Source organism: Heterodontus francisci, chromosome 8, assembly GCF_036365525.1.
Source record: "Heterodontus francisci isolate sHetFra1 chromosome 8, sHetFra1.hap1, whole genome shotgun sequence".
Lineage (NCBI taxonomy): Eukaryota > Metazoa > Chordata > Chondrichthyes > Heterodontiformes > Heterodontidae > Heterodontus > Heterodontus francisci.
In genome coordinates, this window is record NC_090378.1 from 7,756,253 (window position 1) to 7,774,591 (window position 18,339).

An 18,339-nucleotide genomic window follows, 5' to 3' on the forward strand; every position below is an offset into this window, starting at 1 on the left:
TGGAGTTCTCCAGGGATCAGTACGAGGACCACTGCTTTTCCTGATATATATAATGATCTAGACTTAGCTGCGAAGGACACAATTTAAAAATTTGCAGATGAAACCAACCTTGAAGGATTGTGAATTGTGAGGAGGACTTCAAGAGGACATGGTGGAATGGGCACACATGTGGCAGATGAAATATAATGCAAGGAGTATGAAATGGTACATTTTGGTTGGAAGAACAAGGAGAGGCAATATAAAGTAAAGGGTACAATTCTAAAAGGACAGAGAGACCTGGGGTTATATGTGCACAAATCATTGAAGGTGACAGTGCAAGTTGAGGAAGTGGTTTAAAAGGCAAACGGGACCCCGGGCTTTATAAATAGAGGTCCAGTCTCTTCCCACCTACATTCGTGACTCTTCTGACGCCCTACGTCATTTTGACAATTTCCAGTTTCCTGGTCCCAACCGCCTCCTCTTCACTATGGACGTCCAATCGCTCTACACCTCCATCCCCCACCATGGATGGTTTGAGGGTTCTAAGCTTCTTCCTGGAACAGAGGCCCAACCAGTCCCCATCCACCACCACCCTCCTCCACCTGGCTGAACTTGTTCTCACATTGAACAACTTCTCCTTCAACTCCACGCACTTCCTTCAAGTAAAAGGTGTCACTATGGGTACCCGCGTGGGTCCTAGTTATGCCTGTCTTTTTGGGGGATATGTCAAGCATTCTTTGTTCCAGTCCTACTCAGGCCCCCTCCCCCAACTCGTTTTACAGTACATTGATGACTGTATCGGTGCCGTTTCCTGCTCCCGTCCCAAACTGGAAAACTTTATCAACTTTGCTTCCAATTTCCACCCTTCTCTCACCTTTACATGGTCCATCTCTGACACTTCCCTTCCCTTCCTAGACTTCTCTGTCTCCATCTCTGGGGATAGGTTGTCTACTAATATCCATTATAAGCCCACCGACTCCCACAGCTACTTCGACTACACTTCTTCACACCCTACCTCCTGTAAGGACTCCATTCCATTCTCCCAGTTTCTCCATCTCTGATGCATCTGCTCTGATGATGCTACCTTCCATGACGGTGCTTCTGATATGACCTCCTTTTTCCTCAACCGAGGATTCCCCCCCACTGTTGTTGACAGGGCCCTCAACCGTGTCCGGCCCATTTCCTGCACCTCTGCCCTCAACCCTTCCCCTCCCTTCCTCCCAGAACCGTGACAGGGTTCCCCTTGTCCTCATTTTCCACCCCATCAGCCTCCATATCCAAAGGATCATCCTCCGCCATGTCCGCCACCTCCAGCGTGATGCCACTACCAAACGCACCTTCCCCTCCCTTCCCCTGTCAGCATTCCGAAGGGATCGTTCCCTTTGCGGCACCCTGGTCCACTCCTCCATTACCGCCACCACCTCGTCCCCGTCCCATGGCCCCTTCCCCTGCAATCGCAGGAGGTGTAACACCTGCCCATTTACCTCCTCTCTCCTCACTATCCCTGGCCCCAAACAGTCCTTTCAGGTGAAGCAGCGATATCTTGTACTTCTTTCAATGTAGTATACTGTATTCGCTGCTCACAATGTGGTCTCCTCTACATTGGGGAGACCAAACGCAGACTGGGTGACTGCTTTGCGGAACACCTCCGCTCAGTCCACAAGCAGGACCCTGAGCTTCCGGTTGCTTGCCATTTCAACACTCCCCCCTGCTCTCATGCTCACATCTCTGTCCTGGGATTGCTGCAGTGTTCCAGTGAACATCAACGCAAGCTCGAGGAACAGCATCTCATCTACCGATTAGGCACACTACAGCCTGCCGGACTGAACATTGAGTTCAATAATTTCAGAGCATGACAGCCCCCCATTTTAATTTCATTTTTAGTTATTTTTTCTTTTTTTCTTTTTTACATTTTTTACAATTTTTTTTTTGGCATTTATTTCATTTCATCTTAGTTTGTTCAGTTTGCTTACCCACTGTTTTTTTATCATGTTTGCACTTGCTGCTGTTCACTCTGCAGTCCGTTAACACCTTATCTGTACTAATGCTTTGTCTTTCAACACACCATTAACATATTGTTTGCCTTTGCTCCATGACCTTTTGATCAGCTATGTGGCCTTGTCCAATCTACACCTTCTCCTTTGTTATCTCTTGCCCCACCCCCACCTCACTTGCTTATAACCTGTGGCATTTCTCATATTTGTCAGTTCCGAAGAAGGGTCACTGACCCGAAACGTTAACTCTGCTTCTGTTTCCACAGATGCTGCCAGACCTGCTGAGTGGTTCCACATTTCTTGTTTTTATTTCAGACTTCCAGCATCCGCAGTATTTTGCTTTTATTTATAAATAGAGGCTTAGAGTATAAAAGAAAGGAAGTAATGAAGAACATTTATAAAACTTTGGTTCGGCCTCAATTGGAGTATCGTGTCCAATTCTGGGCACCACACTTCAGGAAGGCTGTAAAGGCTTTAGAGGAAGTGCAGAAAAGATTTATGAGAATGGTTGCAGGGATGAGGGACTACAGTTACAGGGATAGATTGGAGAAGCTGGGGCTGTTCTTCTTCGCGACGTTTGAGACAAGATTTGATAAAAGTGTTCAAAATTATGTGGGGTCGAGACGGAGTACATAGAGAGAAACTGTTCCCTTTGGCAGAAGAGTCAAGAACCAAAGGATACTGATTGAAGATGATTGGCAAAAGGACCACCATGAGGAAAAACCTTTTTACAGAACAAGTGGTTAGGATCTGGAATGCACTGCCTGAGAGTGTGGTGGAGGCAGATTCAATTGGTGCTTTCAAAATGGAATTGGATAATTATCTGAAGAGCAAAAAATTGCAGGGAAAAGGGGTAAGGATGGGGGAGTGGGACTAGCTGAGTTGCTCTTGCAGAGCTGACATGGTTGTGACAGACTGAATGGCCTCCTTCTTTTCTGTAACCATTCTATGATTCTATATTCCCTGGATTTTAGAAGAATGGGATGTTTTTTTTTAGTTTTTAGAGATACAGCACTGAAATAGGCCCTTCGGCCCACCGAGTCTGTGCCGACCATCAACCACCCATTTATGTTAATCCTACACTAATTCCATATTCCAACCACATCCCCACCTGTCCTTATATTTCCCTACCACCTACCTATACTAGGGGCAATTTATAATGGCCAATTTACCTATCATCCTGCAAGTCTTTGGCATGTGGGAGGAAACCAGAGCACCCGGAGGAAACCTACGCAGACACAGGGAGAACTTGCAAACTCCACACAGGCAGCACCTAGAATTGAACCCGGGTCACTGGAGCTGTGAGGCTGCGGTGCTAACCACTGCGCCGCTAACCACTGCGCCACTGTGCCGCCCAGTGATCTAATTGAACATATAAAATCCTTAAGGAACATGATAGGGTAGTACTGAGAAAATGTTTCTCCTGGCTGGGGAATCTAGAACTAGGGGTCGTAGTCTTAGGATAAGGGGTTGGCCATTCAGGACCGAGATGCGGAGAAATTTCTTAACTCATAGGGTTGTGAATCTTTGAAATTCTTTACTCTAGAGAGCTGTTAATGCTCAGTTGTTGAGTATATCTAAGACAGAGGTCGATAGAATTTTGGGTATTAAGGGATATGAGTGATAGGGTGGGAAGGTGGAGCTGATATACATTAGCCATGATCTGCTTGAATGGCGGAGCAGGTTCAAAGGGCCAAGTGGTCTGTTCCAGCTCCTGTTTCTTATGTTCTTATATGTGATTCACACTCTTCTCTCTGATCCTTTACATTTCTCCAACAAAAGAGGGGGATGATGCAGATATTGTAGTTAAGGAAGAGGGGTGTGAAGTATTGGATGTGAACAACATAGGGAGAGAGGACATATTAATGGCATTAGCATACTTGAAAGTTGATAAACCACCAGGGCCAGATGAAATGTACCCCAGGCTGTTCAAAGAAACAAGAGAGGAAATAGCAGATGGTCTGACCATCATTTTCCAGTCCTCACTGGATACAGATTTGGTGTATGGAAGATAAGGATTGGAGGACTGCTAACGCTGTACCTCAGTTTAAAAAGTGAGCAAGGGATAGACCAAATAATTACAGGCCAGTCAGTCTAACCTCTAATAATAGTAGACAAATTATTGGAATCTATTCTGAGAGACAGGATAAACTGTCACTTAGAAAGGCACAGATTAATCAAGGATAGTCAGCATGGATTTGTTAAGGGAAGATCTTGTCTGACCAACTTGATCGAATTGTTTGAAGAAGTAACAAGGAAGGTAGATGTGGGTAGTGCAATTAATGTGGTCTAAATGGATTTTAGCAAGGCTTTTGACAAGGTCCCACATGGCAGACTGGTTAAAGAAAATCTCATGGGATCCAGAGAAATGCAGCAAGGTGGCTACAAAATTGGCTCAGTGGTAGGAAACAAAGAGTAATTGTTGACGGGTGTTTTAGCGACTGGAGGGCTGTTTCCAGTGGGGTTCCACAGGGCTCAGTACTGGGTCCCCTGCTTTTTGCGGTGTATATTAACGATTTGGATGTAAATGTGGGGGGTATGATCAAGAAGTTTGCAGATGACACGAAGATTGGCTGTGTGGTAGATAGCGGGGAGGATAGCTGTAGGCTGTAGGAAGCTATTGAAGGTCTGGTCGGATGAGCAGAAACGTGGCAAATGGAATTCAATACGGAGAAGCGATGCATTTGGGGAAGTCAAACAAGGCAAAGCAATACACAGTTAAAGGGAAAATACTGAGAGGTGTAGAGGAAGTGCGGGACCTTGGAGTAAATGTCCACAGATCCCTGAAGGTAGCAGGACAGGTCGATAAGGTGGTTAAGAAGGCATATGGAATCCTTTCCTTTATTAGCCGAGGTATAGAATATAAGAGCAGGGAGGTTATGCTGGAACTGTATAAATCATTGGTTAGGCAACAACTTGAGTACTGTGTGCAGTTCTGGCCATCTCATTACAGAAAGGATGTAATTGCACTAGAGAGGGTACAGAGAAGATTTATGAGGATGTTGCCGGGACTGGAACAATGCAGCAATGAGGAAAGATTGGATAGGCTGGGGTTGTTCTCCTTGGAACAAAGAAGGCTGAGGGGAGATTGATTGAAATATACAAAATTGTGAGGGGCCTGGATAGAGTGGAGGTGAAGGGTCTATTTACCTTAGCAGAGAGGTCAGTGATTAGGTGGCATAGATTTAAAGTGATTGGTAGAAAGATTAGAGGGGAGATGAGAAAATGTTTTTTCACCCAGAGGGTGGTGAGGGTCTGGAACTCACTAACTGTACTTTGCTCATCCTTATGTAGCAAGTCTGATCAAGGGAATGCTATTGCAAGATAAACCTATCTGTGTTTCCCTCTTGCTGCTCTGAACCAGTGTATTAACTGTGCCTTTCCAAATAGATTTCCATGGATGTGTTGGTTGCTACAAGAGCAGTGCTATTTAAGACAGATGCAGCGTGGGTGCAAAGGGAAGAATTAAAGGAAAAAACTTTTTTTAGGAAATTACCTACTGTTGACAACTCCCACTTTGCTCACTTATTTGTAAACATTAGTCATTGTCATGGATTTCCATCCTCAAAACTCCCAAAACAAAAGTGTAGCAGCAGTTAGGGCAGCACTGTGGCGCGGTGGTTAGCACCGCAGCCTCACAGCTCCAGCGACCCGGGTCCAATTCTGGGCACTGCCTGTGTGGAGTTTGCAAGTTCTCCCTGTGTCTGCGTGGGTTTCCTCCGGGTGCTCTGGTTTCCTCCCACATGCCAAAGACTTGCTGGTTGATAGGTTAATTGGCCATTATAAATTGCCCCTAGTATAGGTAGGTGGTAGGGAAATATAGGGGACAGGTGGGGATGTGGTAGGAATATGGAATTAGTGTAGGATTAACATAAATGGGTGGTTGATGGTTGGCACAGACTCAGTGGGCCGAAGGGCCTGTTTCAGTGCTGTATCTCTAAAACTGAAAGGGTAGTTGAGGTAGAAACCCTCAACTCATTCAAAAGAAGTCTGGATATGCACCTCAAGTGCTGTAATCGACAGGGCTACAGACCAAATGCTGGATGATGGGATTAGAATAGGTGGAACATTTTTCCCGACACAGACACGATGGGCTGAGTGGCCTCTTGCTGTGCCATAAACTTTCCATGATTCATCTTTTTTCCTTGGTTTCCTCATTCTTTTCTTGCCTCTCCACTCTTCTCCCTTATCCTCTACTTTTTTTCAATTTCTCTCCCTCCCTGCCCGTCACTTCTCTTCCACACGATCACCTGTATGTTCGTTCAGGTGTGCTGTCAGGTAAGGGCAATGTAAGGAAGTGGGCGGGGGAGGGGAGGGGGGGTGGGGGTGGTTACCTGGTGGCGCCTGCGCACTTATCCTCCCTCGCCCGGTAAACTCCGCCCCCGAATAATTCCTGCGTTCTCATTGGTTCAAAGGATGAGGGGGCGGAGACGAAGCGGTTGGTGGTGACGGCGCGCCTGCGCGCTGCCCGCCTCGCGCCGCGGCGGTTGGCAAGCTTCAAATCGGGAGTCGCGGCTCGAGGATGGCTGACGCGTGCGCGAGAGGCGCCAGGCAGAGCGAGGAGGGAGCTCGAGCCCCAGTCCCAGTCAGAGCGCGCAGGAGCGCGGCCAGAGCGGCGGCAGGCCCATCGCCGGGCGCGGAGCGACAGCCAGCCTAGAGAGAGAGAGAGAGAGAGATGGCCGATCCCTTACGCCGGACTCTCTTCGCCAAACTGAGGAGGAAGAAGTCCAAGAAGCCGGCGGGCGGCGGGACGAGGAGCCAGGAAGGTAACGCGAAGCTTCCCGAGGAGGAGCAGCGGCGGCAGCAGCGACAGCAAGAGGCCGGGCCCGGGGTGGTGGTTGGCGGTGCAAAAGTTTTAGCAGGGTCGCGGAGCAGCCGGGGCTCCCGCGGCGGGAGCAACGGAGGAGAGGAGGAGAAGAGGAGCAGGTTCCCCGGCATCGCCAGCGGGTTGGCACCACGGAGCCCGGTACAAGCGGACGACCCCGGGATTGAGCCCGAGGAGATGCAGCCTACAAGCGGGGTGCATGCGGCGGGGGGACCGGGCTCCCCGCTGGAGGTGAACGGCACCGGGATCTTCTGCATCGGCGTTGCAAAGTTTGCAACAAGCGCCCTGACTCACTTGGAGCTGATGGATGTGTCGGGCTCCCCTTTCCCCGCTCCCATGCCTGCATATCCCAGCCCTGTCCAGCACCCAGAGTCCAGCCACAGGCAATCCATCCATTCACTAGACAGCCAGGAAGATGATTACTATGATAACGAATGTTTGCAGGGCTATTACGAGCCCGACATTCGGGGCTGGAAGTGCTCCAATCTGCCCACAATCCAGCAGTCTCACTTGCAGACTGTCCTCTCCCAGAAATGTGACTGTAGCAGGCACAGGAAGCATAGCCTCGACAGTGTCCAGGAAAAAGAGAGGCTGAGGACCCAGTTGCAAGAAGCCTATTACCTGCTAATACATGCAATGCATGATATGCCAATGGATAACCCCGCAAGTAATAGATTGGGTGATGTGAGCTGCCATTCACAGGATAGTGTTTGCACGCAGTCATCAGTCAGGGTTATAGACAGTGACGCTTGGTCTTCTGATGAGGTTAGCCCACAGCAACAGGTATCTGATACAGATTCTCTGCCAGGTAAACACACTGGGTCTCCCAAGAGAGAATTTGCCAGTAAAAGCATTGCAAACTTAGTTAGTGTGGTAGTTAGACCGTCTTTGCAACGATCAGTAAGTGATGGGGTTATTAATTATGCTAACGTGGCTTGTCTCAGTGACTTTGAATTGAAAGATGAACAGTCAGAGCACAGTGTGCATTATCATGGTTTCAGAGGACTTAAAAATGAAGGTCAGGCTTCCTGTAACATTGGAAGCTCACGTTGTAGTCAGTCGTCCTTAGTTAACTCTTCAGAATGTGTTAAGGATGTAATTCAGTGTGCTGAAAGTAGCATGATGTTTAATGACTTTAGCTGTGATGTGATTAAGTTGAGAGATTCCAGTGATATGGTCTGTGGATCATATGACAGACAAGACGATAGCCAGGGATGCTCTTTAAAACCACCTGCAGTGACAGTCAACAAAATGCAAGAATGGATGCACAGAGGACGCATGCTGTCCTTGGAGATGAAAGAACGTATTAGTGGGTCTGTCAAAGTCACTATGCCATCTGGTTCATTGCCAGGTCAGGCAACCAGCAAAGTAGAAGTACAGAAGACCAGTTTCCCTGATGCTGTAAGAGTGCAAGGAAACAAAACACCACCGCCCCCTACCAGCCAGAGAGTCTTGCTGACAGGTACGCAGTTGCTATGGCAACTGGATCACTTCCTTGGGCCTTATGCACTGATCTGTTGTCCACCGTACAGTATCCAGCTGCTGTCTTACTCTCCAGAATAGGCTGTCTGGAAATGGGATTCTGCCTCTTGTCTGTTTGACTGGTGACTAACAGTGGTGGAGGCTTTTTCTTTCCTAAGACTATTGAATCTGAATTTTAAAAGGTGGTGGTAGGCTGCCACTAACACTGGATTATAGTGCATGATATACTAACTTTATATACCTATGCAATAAATGGTGAATTTGTTACTGTATCTGAATGAAGTGGGTATTGCAAATTGTTTGTGAAAATCACTTGGCAATTCATATTGTAAGTACTGTATGGTATTAGCTTTGTACTAGTTGCATACTTATTACTGGTTTGTAAACATTTTAAATATTAATGGTAAGATTGATGTGAAATATAAATCTCTAGTAATTAAAGGTCAGGGCGGAACTGGAGGTGATATTTGCTTACTCCCAGCCCCACCATTTGCAAGCTCCTCTTTGCATCTTGGTAAGTGCTGTATTCTTTGGCACCCTGTATTACTGTATATCTATCAGATGAAACTTGGGAAGCTCTTGGGTGTATTTTCTCTTTTTTTTTGTTTTCTGTCTTTTTTTTCTTGCAGCCCACATTGGATTTATGCACTTACATATATAACATTGTAGGTGACTTATCTGGTCACAGAAAATATCTTATGAAGAAAATGTCAAGTATTGAACAGTGGCAGTGATTTAATTGAGCTGTAAACTTACTGTGGAATAAATTTAAAAAAAAAAGTAATAGTTGAATGAGTAATACCAGGTAATGACTAATTTTATACTTGAAGTTGTATATTGTCTTTTAGAACAAATACGTATTACTTGAACTGCTTTGTAAAACTAAATAACTAATTTGATTTATCAAAACACTTTTTGTCCTATCATCTCATTTACCTGCTAAGGTTACAAATCATATTTCGTTAACATTATTATGGATATCCTGCATCATTTTAGCATACAGGAAAATGTTTCTCATCTGCACTAATCATTTGTATTTACAAGTCTATCCAAAATGCTGAAAAATTGACAGTTGGACTTGTGGAAAAGGTTCATTAGTTTTACAATGTTTAAAAACAAATTATCCTGGCTGTCTGAATATTTGCATCATGCTGAAAAAAAAAGAATGCCACCCCAAAAAAAAACCTTTGTTAGAAGGAATTCACTGCACTCTACCATCACTACCTGCAGTAGAATAAGAACTCTAAAATATTTCTCACCTGCAATGCACTCTCTTCCCTTCTGTTACTGAACCAGGTTCACTCTTGAAATGCCACATTGTTTTCTTCAAGTATTCTGGTGATATGATATGCAATACGAATTAGGAGCAGAAGTAGGCCATTCGGCCCCTCTAGCCTGCTCCGCAATTCAATAAGATCATGGTTGATCTGTTTGTGTCTCGAATTCCACACTCCCATCTAAACGTAATAAACTTTGATTCCTTTGCCTAACAAGAATATATCTACCGCCGCCTTAAAAATATTCAGTATTCCTGCCTCCACCACCTTCTGAGGCAGAGAGTTCTAAAACCACAAAAGCATCAGAGAAAAAAATTCTCCTCATCTCCGTCCTAAAAGGGCAACCCCTAATTTTTAAAGTGTCCCCCTAGATCTGGACTCCTCCACATCCACCTTGTAAAGACCGTTCTGGATCTTAACTACCTCATTCAAGTCTCCCTCACTCTTCTAAACCCCAGTGAAAACAAGCCCAGCCTGTCCAAACTTTCCACATAAGACAACCCGTTCATTCCAGATATCAATCTAGTAAACCTCCTCTGTACCGCCTCCAGCGCATTCACATTCTTCCTTAAATAAGGAGACCAAAACTGCACACAGTATTCGAGATGTGGTCTCACCAATGCCCTGTATCATTGAAGCATAACATCCTTACTTTTATTTTCAATTCCTCTCCTAATAAAGGATAGCGGTCCATTAGTCTTTATTATTTGCTGTATCTGCATACTAACTTTGCAATGAAAATATCGTGCTAAACAGGTTATGCTGTGCTATTGATGACCAGACTTGTGTTTAACAAAATTGTTCCCGAGTGCATTTCTGTAATTCCTCTCATCTTTAGTGGTGAACTAAAGAACTCTGTTTATTGATTTAAGCTAAGATAATTACATATACACAATTACAATTCTTTGTTTTCTTGTGCTTAAGGGTACAATGAAAACATTTTTGAAGTGTGCTAATTCAGCGTTACAGCCATTAGATATTTAATGTTGGATAGGTCTCGTAACCAAGTGCAATATGCAGGACTATATTTAGAGTTGAGCATTTGTCACATTTAGTTCAGTATAAGACCACAGAATTTTATGCCTGTACATTTCCAGTCTATAAAGCTTTATTTCCTGTTGTCACATATTAAACTTCAGTGTCAACCGTTCTAATATACATTTCTATGCCCGTTTATAGTAGAAACTTCGTGTATTAACGTCACTCCTAATTATAGCCATGCATCAGTGGTGACCCTGTGCTTCCCAGCTCCTCAGTCGAATTGCACAGAAACCCTTGTATTCCAGACAGATGTACTTCCCAAAATTCTCTAAGGTTTGCTATTTAACTATAACATTGAATCCAAGTATTATATGAAAATAAGTACAGAATGTAGACTTCAAATGGACACTGAATTACATTTATATGGCCTGGCCATATTATACTTTGCCTGAAGAGTGTACTTGGTTTTGACTACTCCTGTGCAAGGTGATGGGAGATGTAGTAGTAGTAGTAGTACAGCAGCAGTACTGTGCTTTGTAGCATATTAAGTTGAACAGAAAGATGAAAACTTCCAAATTTGCATGGGATTTCTGTTGGAGATTGCTGCATGTATAGTCGAAGTTTAGTATCTAAATGGGGTTCAGTCTAATTAAATTGTATTCAGCTGCCTTCTAATTTTCTCCCACCCTAAGCTTTTTTTTCTGGGGAGATCTTTGACAATGACACTCATTTCAGAGCCCATTTTCCCCCTCTCTGTCCTGATGGCATGACAATTATGGTGAATGCTCAACCTGAGGAATCACTCTCTTTTGTGCATTCCCTCCTGCCATAGCATGTTTGTGTTACTGCCATGAGTTGTCTTGTACCTTAGTTTGTTTTTCTCCCTCTAGATTTCTCCTGTGTCACCTTTACTGAAGACAGTAGCTAGTGATAGAGTTTCAAAGTTTGTAGCCATGCAATATTTTGCCTATCTTAATGGAGGAGGCTTTTTTATAAATGGTGGACACATGCGCAGGAATGAGAGTCCTGGGATTTGGCTGTTTTATTTCTTCCCCGATTTAGGGTGCTTTTTTTTTTATAGTCCTCCTTTGTTACCTGAGCTAAAATTGGGTAACTCAGCATAAGCCTGGAAAGGAAATATGCACATTCTTTCTAATGAAGGAAATTTCCAGGGAAAGCTCTGGAAAAATGATTTTTTTGTGCATGATTGAATTAGCTTCAGGGTACTGAGGGTGATGGATGGGATGAACTCTGCCAGAGTTCTTGCTTCATTCTGGAGCTCCTCACTGGAGAACATTATCCTGGGTAGGAGGGAAAATTTGTACGGTGGGATTCTTTTACTGTGATACTCCCACTAATTCGTGACACTGCCTTTTTGCAAGACTTGCCCCATCATCCATGTGCTGTGGATGAAGGGGAACTGGTGAATGTATTGTACTTAGATTTCCAGAAGGCATTTGATCAGGTGCCACATCAAAGGTTATTGCAAAAAAAAAACTCATGGTGTAGGGGGTAACCTACTGGCATGGATAGAAGGTTGGCTAGCTAACAGGAAACAGGGAGTAGGCATAAATGGGTCATTTTCTGAGTGGCAAGATGTAACGAGTGGTGTGCCACAGGGATCAGTGCTGGGGCCTCAGCCTTTTACAATTTATATAAATGACTTGGATGAAGGGACCGAAGGTATGATTGTTACATTTGCTGATGACAACACGAAAGTAGGTTGTGAAGAGGACATGAGGCTACAAAGGGATATATTATAGGTTAAGTGAGTGGGCAAATATCTGACAGATGGAGTATAATGTGGGAAAATGCAAAGTTGTCCATTTTGGTGGGAATAACAAAGAAGCATATTATCTAAATAGTGAGAGATTGCGGTGCTCTGAGATACAGAGGGATTTGGGTGTCCTAGTGCATGAATCTCAAAAGGTTAATATGCAGGTACAGCACGTAATTAAGAAAGCTAATAGAATGTTATTGTTTATCGCGAAGGGAATTGAATACAAAAGTAAGTATGCTTCAGCCATACAGGAGATTGGTGAGACCACATCTGTGTACAGTATTGGTCTTATTTAAGGAAGGATGTAAATGCTTTGGAAGCATTTCAGAGAAGGTTTACCAGACTGATTCCTGGAATGGACGGGCTATCTTATGAGGAAAGATTGGACAGGCTAGGCTTGTGTCCGCTGGAATTTAGAAGAGTAAGAGGTGACTTGACTGAAACATAAGATCCTGAGGGATCTTGACAGGATGCATGTGGAAAGGATGTTTTTCCTTGTGGGAGAATCTAGAATGAGGGGTCATTGTTTAAAAGTAAGGGATCGCTCATTTAAGACAGACATCAGGAGAAATTTTTTCTCTGAGGGTCGTGAGTCTTTGGAACTCTCTTCCTCAAAAGGCGGTGGAAGCAGAGTCTTCGAATATTTTTAAGGCAGAGGTAGACAGATTCTTGGTCAGCAAGGGGGGTGAAATGTTATAGGGTTAGGTGGTAATGTGGAGTAATCTGTTCAGCTATGAACTTATTGAATGGTGGAGCAGGCTCAAGGGGCCGAGTGGCCGACTCCTAATTTGCATGTTTGTATGTTCGCATCCCCTTATGTAGGCTAAAGTGGTGCTGTAGCTAAAAAGAGAGCTTTTTATCAAGTACTGACAGCAATACATTAGCTTTGGTGTCTCAAAATCCACCATGCTGTGAGAATCTTGAATTTTTGCTAGAAAATATATATCTACGTTTACATTCCAGTTTGTGATTTTGTAGAATTGTGTGCAAGGCGTTCTTTGAAATCCTAACAGTATTTATTCTTTCACTCTTCAGCAACAAAGTCATGCTTTTATGTCCTGCTCCTAAGTTGTTGAGGAAATGATTGCCAAGCCATTGCATTCTTCCTTTTTGTAATGCCCCATTTCTCTGAAATGTGACTTGTCAAACATTCTTGAGCATAAATTAGTGTAAATGTTATAATTCTTGGAGAATGCTGAATGTGGCTGGTATATAATTTGTTGCACTGTATTATTACCATCATTTAACATTAAATTTTAACTATTTCCAGCAAGTTTCATTTCTGAATGCTGCAACAAAAGAAAAGTACTGCAGATACTGGAAATCTCAAATAAAACAGAAAATGCTGGAAAGACTCCACAAATGTGGAGAGAACTAAGTTAGCATTTCAGGTCGATTTAACCTTTTTATGTGAATACTGCATTTGATGAAAGTAAACATTGCTGCACTGTGTAGGATTACAAAAGCAGGGCTATTGAAGGAAATTATATTAATGTTTTAGTCAGAAATACATGGGTTGACTACAGATTGGTTCGCACTTTTATTCCTGAAGTGACTTCTTTAATACTTTTAGAGCAGGGATAGATTTTTGAAAAATAAACTAGCTGAATAAAGTCTGTTTAGAAAGGAATATTGACAAACATTAAAATATAATCTCTAATTTCAAGTGCACAATTCAATGTTTTCGATGTAGATTTAAAAATATCTTTAGTTTTAAGGGGTGTGTGTATTATATAACTGCTGTGAAGTTTGTCAAAATTACTGCAGTAGTAAAGACTGGTCATGAGAAGAATTGCTAGCCTTGGGCACTGATTCCAGACATGCGTACGGTCTGTTGACTCTGGTATGTGGAACATTCTGCAGAGTTTTCTTTAGTGAATGTATGTGTTCGTTGAATTACTTGTCTTAAGTTGAGCCTCAAGCTACAAATTCCCTTTTTCTTTCCTCCCCCTCTTCTTTTTTTTCCCCCAACTCCTGCAAAAATGTCTGAATTAATTACACAGAAGAATGTTTGGGTTAAGGGTATTAATCAAAGCATTTAATTTATGTTTTATGAATGCTTTAATTGGTGTGTAAAGGAGCTACCAAGCTTAGCTAAGGCATTGTCCAGTAAAATCTACAGACCTAAAGCATGATTAGATGAATGGCTGTACGTTGGGAAGGCTATAATTGTGACAGGGAGCTTGATTAAAGGATGAGGCCATGCCGAGAATCCTTTAGTATAGTGGCTGTCCTCCATTGCGCACCCAAGTTCATTATTGTGATTCAATTCATTTTCTATAGATATCTGTCTAAAGTAACTCAATCAGATGTACCAGTATAAAGGGCAAATAAGTTAATGCTCTATAAAACTAAAGTGTCTTTTGTAAGTATATAACAGGGAAGTTACTGGTAGAATTTATTTACCAGTTTACATTACCTCAACGAATTCAGTAATAAGGTGCAGTAATGCCTCAATTTGCTGTCAATACATCTATTCAATTGTTGGAAAATGTACCTGGTTATATTTGCAATATGAAAACGCTATCTCGAAGGTCACATAATTGAGTGAATGCAATCATCTGATTCCCGTATTGGACATGAATTGCACAATTTTTCATTTTCTTGCCAAATTATTTAACTAGTTTCCTAGAAAATAAAATCTCATGGTGTAGTGGGTAACATATTAGTATGGATAGTAGATTGGCTAGCTAGCAGCAAGCTGAGAGTAGGCATAAATGAGTCATTTTTCTGGTTGGCAAGATGTAGCGAGTGGTGTGCCACAGGGATCAGTGCTGGGGCCTCAAGCTTCTACAATTTATATAAAATACTTGGATGAAGGGACCAAAGGTATGGTTGCTAAATTTGCTGATGACACAAAGGTAGGAAAGTAAGTTGTGAAGAAGTCATAAGGAGGCTACACTAGGATATAGATGTGTTAAGTGAGTGGGCAAAGATCTGGCAAATGGAGTATAATGTGGAAAAATGTGAAATTGTCCATTTTGGCAGGAAGAATAAAATAAGCATATTATCTAAATGGTGAGAGATTGTAGAGCTCTGAGATTCAGAGGGACCTGGGTGTCCTAGTGCATGAATCTCAAAAGGTTAGTATGCAGGTGCAGCAAGTAATTAGGAAAACTAATAGGTTATCATTTATTGTGAGGGGAATTGAATACAAAAGTAGGGAGGTTCTGCTACAAAAATAGGTGGGAAGGCATGTTGTGATGAGAACACAGAATATTCAAAGGATATAGATAGGTTAAGTGAGTGGGCAAAAACTTGGTAGATGGAGTTCAATGTGGGAAAGTGTGAGGTCATCCACTTTGGTAGGAAGAATAAAAAGGCAGATTATTATTTAGACAGAGAAAGACAACAAAATACTGCAGTACAGAGGGATCTGGGTGGTATTGTACATGAAACACAAAAAGTTAGCATGCAGGTGCAGCAAGTAATTAGGAAGGCAAATAGAATTTTGGCCTTTATTGCTACGGGGTTAGAGTTTAAAAATAGGGAAGTCTTGTTACCACTGTACAGGGTGTCAGTGAGGCCACACCCTAGAGTACTGCATACAGTTTTGGTCGCTGTATTTAAGGAAGGATATACTATCATTGGCGGCAGTTCAGAAAAGGTTCACTAGGCTAATTCCAGGGATGAAGGGGTTGTCATCAAGAAGGCAGGAACAGGTTAGGCCTTTATTCATTGGAGTTTAGAAGAATGAGAGGTGATCTTATTGAAACATATACGATTTTAAGGGGGCTTGACAGGGTAGATGTTGAGAATGTTTGTTTCTATTGGTGGGGGAATCTCGAGCTAGGGGACATAGTTACAGAATAAGGGGGCACACATTTAAAACCGAGATGCGAAGGAATTTCTTCTCTCAGGCTGGTGAATCTCTGGAATTCTCTACCTCGAGTTGTGGAGGCGAGGTCACTAAATGTATTTAAGGAGGAGGTAGATAGATTTTTGAAATCTCGGAGTTGACGGCTTTGCAGAGCAGGCCTGAAAGAGGAGTTGAGGCCTGGGACAGATCAGCCATGATCTTATTGAATGGCAAGGTAGGCTTGAGGGGCTGAATGGCCTACTCCTGTTCCTATTTCTTATGTTCTTATGCTTCAGCTATACAGGACATTGGCGAGATGACATCTGGACTACTGTGTACAATATTGGTCTCCTTATTTAAGGAAGGATGTAAATGCGTTGGAAGCAGTTCAGAGGAAGCTTTTGTGGGAGAATCTAGAACTAGGGGTCACTTTTTAAAAATAAGGGGTCGCCCATTTAAGAACAAATACTTTAAGGCAGCGGTAGATAGATTCTTGGTAAGCAAGGGGGTGAAAGGTTATCAGGTAGGGGGGAATGCGGAGTTGAGGTTACGATCAGATCGGTCATGATCTTGTTGAATGGCAGAGCAGGGCCGAGTGGCTCACTCCTCCTAATTCATATGTTCATATGTTTGTGGGAGGCAGATGGCAGTTGTCCTCCTGTACCTTGCTGAAATGGGTATTCATTTATGTTCCTTCTTAGGCAGTCCCTCAGGATCGAGAATAACTTGCTTCCACTCCGGTTCAATGTGTAGGGGGAGACGGTGTGCTGTAGTAATGCCACTGAACTAGTAATCCAGTGGCCCAGGCTAATGTAATATTCAATTAATAAGAATATGGAATTGAAAGCTAGCCTCAGTTTCATGGCACCATTACTATCATCGAATGTTGTAAAAGCCCATCTGGTTCACTAATGTCCTTTTAGGGACAGAAATCTGCCATCCATACCTGGTCTGGTCTGCAGACCCACAGACTCTTAAATACCTTCTGAAATGGCTGAACAAGCCACACAGTTGTCTAGGGCAATTATGGATGAGCAACAAATGCTGGCCTTGCCAACAACACCCATGTCCCATGAAAGAATAAGAAAAAAAGATCCGTAACTTTTTAAATCACAGTCAAGTTGAATACCATTCTCTTCCGATCTCACATTTGCGCTTTCGGCACAAGTTACCAAATAGTGCTCAAGTGCAGGAACCTTGGCTGGCTGACTTTTCTTTTTCCTTCCCTTCCATTCCCAGAACCAGCAGCAATGAATTTAATAAAGCAAAGAATTTGGAACCTTCCTTGTCTCTCCAGCTCAGCTGCTTGCTGGATAAATCACTAAACCATCAAATGAGTTTCTGTAATAAAATGATTAATCAAAGTTCAAATTAGTAATACAGAATGTTCAGATCAGGCCCTTGCACCTGTGAAGCATGGGTTTAAATTCTTCATAGACAAATAAAAGTCTTTACTCTCCATTGAGGGTTGGAAGTGCAAAGTTTTGATTAAGTTTGCCTTTACCTGACTATCTAAGTAGCTAACTATCTATATTGAACACAGGTTGTTCTGTGTATTGAATGCAGCATGTGTAAAGTATATTAAATATTAACCCTTTCACTTGTGCTGGCTAGATTGTACTTGCTTGCATACATTGGCTAGTCTAAACATGGACATCTGCTGTACATGTGCAGTGGTGCTTGTTTCTAAACAAGCCAGAACACCCAGTGATGCTCATATTCCATGAACAAATAAAAGAAAAACCCAGTACATGTAATAAGTAACCTCGCTGCATCAATATTGTGCCTACCAATGATTGCATATTGGCCAAAGGTTTTGGAATAACCCTGAGTAAATGGCACATTTGATGGACTTTTTAAAATTCGTTCATGGGATGTGAGCATTTCTGGCAAGGCCAGCATTTATTTCTCATGCCTAATTGACCTTGAGAAGCTGGTGGGCTGCCTTAAACTGCTGCAGACCACGTGGTGTAGGTACACTGATAGTGTTACGAAGGGAGCGCCAGGATTTTGACCTAGTGACGGTGAAGGAATGGCGATACAAGTTCCAAATCAGGGTGGTGTGAGACTTGGAGGGGAACTTGCAGGTGGTGGTGTTCCCATGTGTCTGCTGCCCTTGTGCTTCTAGGTGCTCGAGGTTTTGGGTTTGAAAGGTGATGTCGAAGGAGGCTTGGGGAGTTGTTTGAGTGCCTCTTGTAGATTTGTAAACACTGCTGCCACTG

General features: G+C 43.1%; 1 protein-coding gene across 2 annotated transcripts in view; it reads left to right on the forward strand.

Annotated features, from left to right (window-relative positions):
* The first annotated feature begins 6,422 nt into the window (after positions 1 to 6,422).
* Positions 6,423 to 18,339, forward strand: part of syde2 (synapse defective 1, Rho GTPase, homolog 2 (C. elegans)) — a 176,340-nt gene continuing 164,423 nt past the window's right edge. For both annotated transcript variants that reach the window (XM_068036595.1, XM_068036596.1), the window contains exon 1: positions 6,423 to 8,260. In XM_068036595.1, coding sequence (XP_067892696.1) covers positions 6,649 to 8,260 — 1,612 coding nt within the window. In that variant the 5' untranslated portion in view covers positions 6,423 to 6,648. The remainder of the gene's footprint in view (positions 8,261 to 18,339) is intronic.